Source organism: Echinococcus granulosus (assembly GCF_000524195.1).
Source record: "Echinococcus granulosus chromosome Unknown EG_S00078, whole genome shotgun sequence".
Taxonomy (NCBI): Eukaryota; Metazoa; Platyhelminthes; class Cestoda; order Cyclophyllidea; family Taeniidae; genus Echinococcus; species Echinococcus granulosus.
In genome coordinates this window covers 110,165-113,350 of record NW_020170458.1, presented here as the reverse complement: position 1 = coordinate 113,350, position 3,186 = coordinate 110,165, and the positions used below count along the sequence as shown (strand labels likewise).

Here is a 3,186-nt window from a genome sequence, read left to right as displayed (position 1 = left end):
GATTAAACGCTTCTGCAAACGAATACATCCAGGCCGAAAGGTTTAACGCTTTGAATGGACTTGATCATTCAAAATAAGGCTGTTAAGTCTGGCTTTTGATGAATAAACAGACATGGAATGGTGACAACGATGTCGATGACTATGGTTAGGTAGGTTTGATTCGACCAGACAAAAAATAACCTATCTGACCTTTTTTAAGGTGTGTCTTGGATAAAGAGGGAACTTGTAGTGTGAACCGGGTTGATAAACGCCTTTTCAGACACAGCACCAGTCCGGAGGAAAACAATTATTTTCTACTCAGAATGGCCAAATTAAAATTGGGAGTGCGAATGGAGGCCGAGAACTCGAAGGAGGAAAAAAGGGGTACCGCTTTACGCCCGAAACTATGAATGTAAAAGGTGAATTAGCTAGTGAGTGAAGTCGATGCAAAACAAATCATTGCTTGCTCAACTTACCATACATGTACAAGAAGTAGAGCTTTTACCAGTGGACTATTTCATGCTTGCAGAAAGGACTTACATGATAGCAGACGTATCAATGAAGGACTCAAGGGGATAATTCTTTTGGACAAAGGCTAGCATACTGGGGCCAAGTTATTTGCAGAATAATCTCTTCAGGCACTTAAAAGGGTTCTAGAAAACAACCCGATTCCTACTCAATTTATTCAAGACAATTCACCCAATCACATTGCCGGATTTCGATCCAAAATAAGTCCTTTCACAAAGAGTCCTTCAAGGAAGTGATACTGGACAAGCACTAATATCTAGAAAGGAACCGCAGAGCAGACAACTTTGAGGAGGTAACTAAGGTCCTGCCTCTAGACAATCTCGACTTGATTAAATTCCAGAAATGAAGTATACAAGAATCGTTCAAAATTTTGTCTAAGGCGTTTGCCTCTCACCAAGCAACTGATCACATGGCACACCAGTCACCTAACCGAAAGACGGCAACTAGAGTTGAGCATGAAATTAGGAATTATCAAATCCTAGCAATTTAAAAACGGACAGATCGGTGGACGAATGAGTGAATGAAGTGAAGAATGATTGGACTGAAAGGCAGATAGGGGTACAAATGAATTGAGGGAGAGAATACGGGTGGGTAGATATAGGTCAAGCAATCCCACCCAATCAAATTGCTGACCCACCTTCCAAACCAAAAGTAGGTAAACTAATGCGTCCTACTTCGGGGTTGTTGATAAAATCAACAAAAAAACTTAAAACTGAGATAATTAAATGAAGAAGTGGTTCAGAAACGCATCGTTCCTCGGTTAAATTCAGCGGGGTAGAAACGAACAAGCCTGTCCGCGCATTTTAAGGCATTGCCCAACGATTTTAAGCCGTCCCTCGCTCGCATGCCAAAATAAAACACTTCAAAGGCGTGCATTGGCCCACAAGGACGGGATAAAAACAGGCTGTTTCCAGTTCAAAGCAAAAAAAGGAGGACGGTTCAAAATCACGTACATCCCCACTATATTCGGCAAACGGAGGGGTAAAAGAGAGTATGCACTTAAAGCTGTTTAAATGATTTGAAAACTAAAAGTTAAGAAATTGACCCAGATACTAGGATCAAAGTAAAAACACCTAACAAATGATGAAAAAGTTGATGAAATGACTATATTTTCTGCTGAAGAAAACACTCAATCGGTGGTTCTCGAAGTAGGGGGAAAGGAGGGTAAAGGGGATACAATTAGAGCTCCAATTGGTCCATTTCGTCGGGGCTCTGGGCCTCAGAAAGTTGACGAAATGCTACCAAATTGCAAAACGTAACCCCTCCCTACACCCACATACACAATTGAAAGGGGCCCACTTCCCCACAAAAGGTACCCATGGAGTCGGTCATTTAGCATCCACAAAAGGAGGGTTTTATCAGCTCACAAAATTAGCCAAAAGAGGTGATTTGATTATGGCCCGCTCCAAATCTCCCATTCAAGCATCCAAATAGCGAAGTGAGAAGCGAAATGGCTGATTTAGTGAATTCAGGTGCATACAATCAAGAAAAAAGGCCCCACGCGTTTAGCTATAAAAGAAAGGAGGAAGTGAGACACAAAGCAGACAGCAAAATGCGCCCATTACTGGTTGCCGCGTTTTGGTTAAAGAATTAACCTTCTGCTAAATTAGTCTCCCACTTTACAACGACAAGGTTGAACGCGTTTAAAATGGCTTAGAAGTGAAGCATTCAAGCCTGAAAACCGTTGAACCACATCTGAGGGTAAAAAGATGGATTAAGCCCAAAAACTCGAGGCCACAATCAAAGAGGGAAGGGGTTAAAGGACTCGACTGCTACTCATGCATTTACCCAACAAACCTCGGGAAGTTTGAGCCCGAAAGAAGAACTAAAACCTTCTGTCAGTGGTGGTTTTACCAACCCAAATATCAACTTTTAGATCAAGTAGAGAAAACAAAAAAGGACCATTTTGTCCTTTTTTCGTTCAAATTAAAAGGATTCAAAACCGTGAAACCACTCACCTGCGAAAACCTGCACGCACACAAATTTCGGGTAATTGACATTAACGGAGGGGATTGGTTCGCCCACCCAAAAAAGGCTCATATCAGCACAAATGAGACAAATAAAAAAATCAGGCAATTTTATAGCTCAAGTGACACATTTAAAATACCATTAGATAACATCAAAAACCAGACCCATTTTTCAGTTCACATAAAACAAAGGTCAGCAAAGAAGGGTTCACTCACTCGTCGTGACCGCTGTTTGGATAAATGCTTCCCGGTGAGAATGGGCTTTCCAGTGAACTCCAGCCTGGAAGAAACAAAATTCTTTGTCTTGGGGAGAAGATGCGGCGGAGACAATTCATAGCCCGGAGAGAGCGAAGTTGACGTCGACTCCTCCATCGATTCGAGAGTGGAATTAATGCTTTTTGGACGATCCTAATGAGGGAAAAATGGATGGTTTGAAGTAGACAGATAGCTGCGCCATAAGTGCAAAAAAGCGAAAAAAAGAGATTGATCAGTTAAAACTGAATTATTTTTACCAAAAATTAACATTCCCACGAGGGTTTAGAAATAAAAGAATCAAAGGCTTGATGCAACTGCCTTTTCCTAACCAGGTGCATTTTACTACCACAAAAGGCAATAAAACCGACCCCACCCATCACCACCTCCACTTTACCAACACTCTGCAACCTCTTGCCTCTTCAGTTTCGTCTCGGAGCATGTGACTGCTTACATGCAG

General features: G+C 41.7%; 1 protein-coding gene across 1 annotated transcript in view; it reads right to left on the bottom strand. All coding sequences in view use genetic code 11, as the record gives it.

Moving 5' to 3' along the window:
- Nucleotides 1-1,127: 1,127 nt before the first annotated feature.
- Nucleotides 1,128-3,186, bottom strand: part of EGR_07464 (hypothetical protein) — a gene marked incomplete at both ends in the record, with an annotated part of 2,632 nt that continues 573 nt past the window's right edge. The window contains 2 exons of the mRNA XM_024496713.1: nt 1,128-1,219; nt 2,362-2,418. Of these exons, the coding sequence (XP_024348853.1) occupies nt 1,128-1,219; nt 2,362-2,418 (149 nt within the window). The remainder of the gene's footprint in view (nt 1,220-2,361; nt 2,419-3,186) is intronic.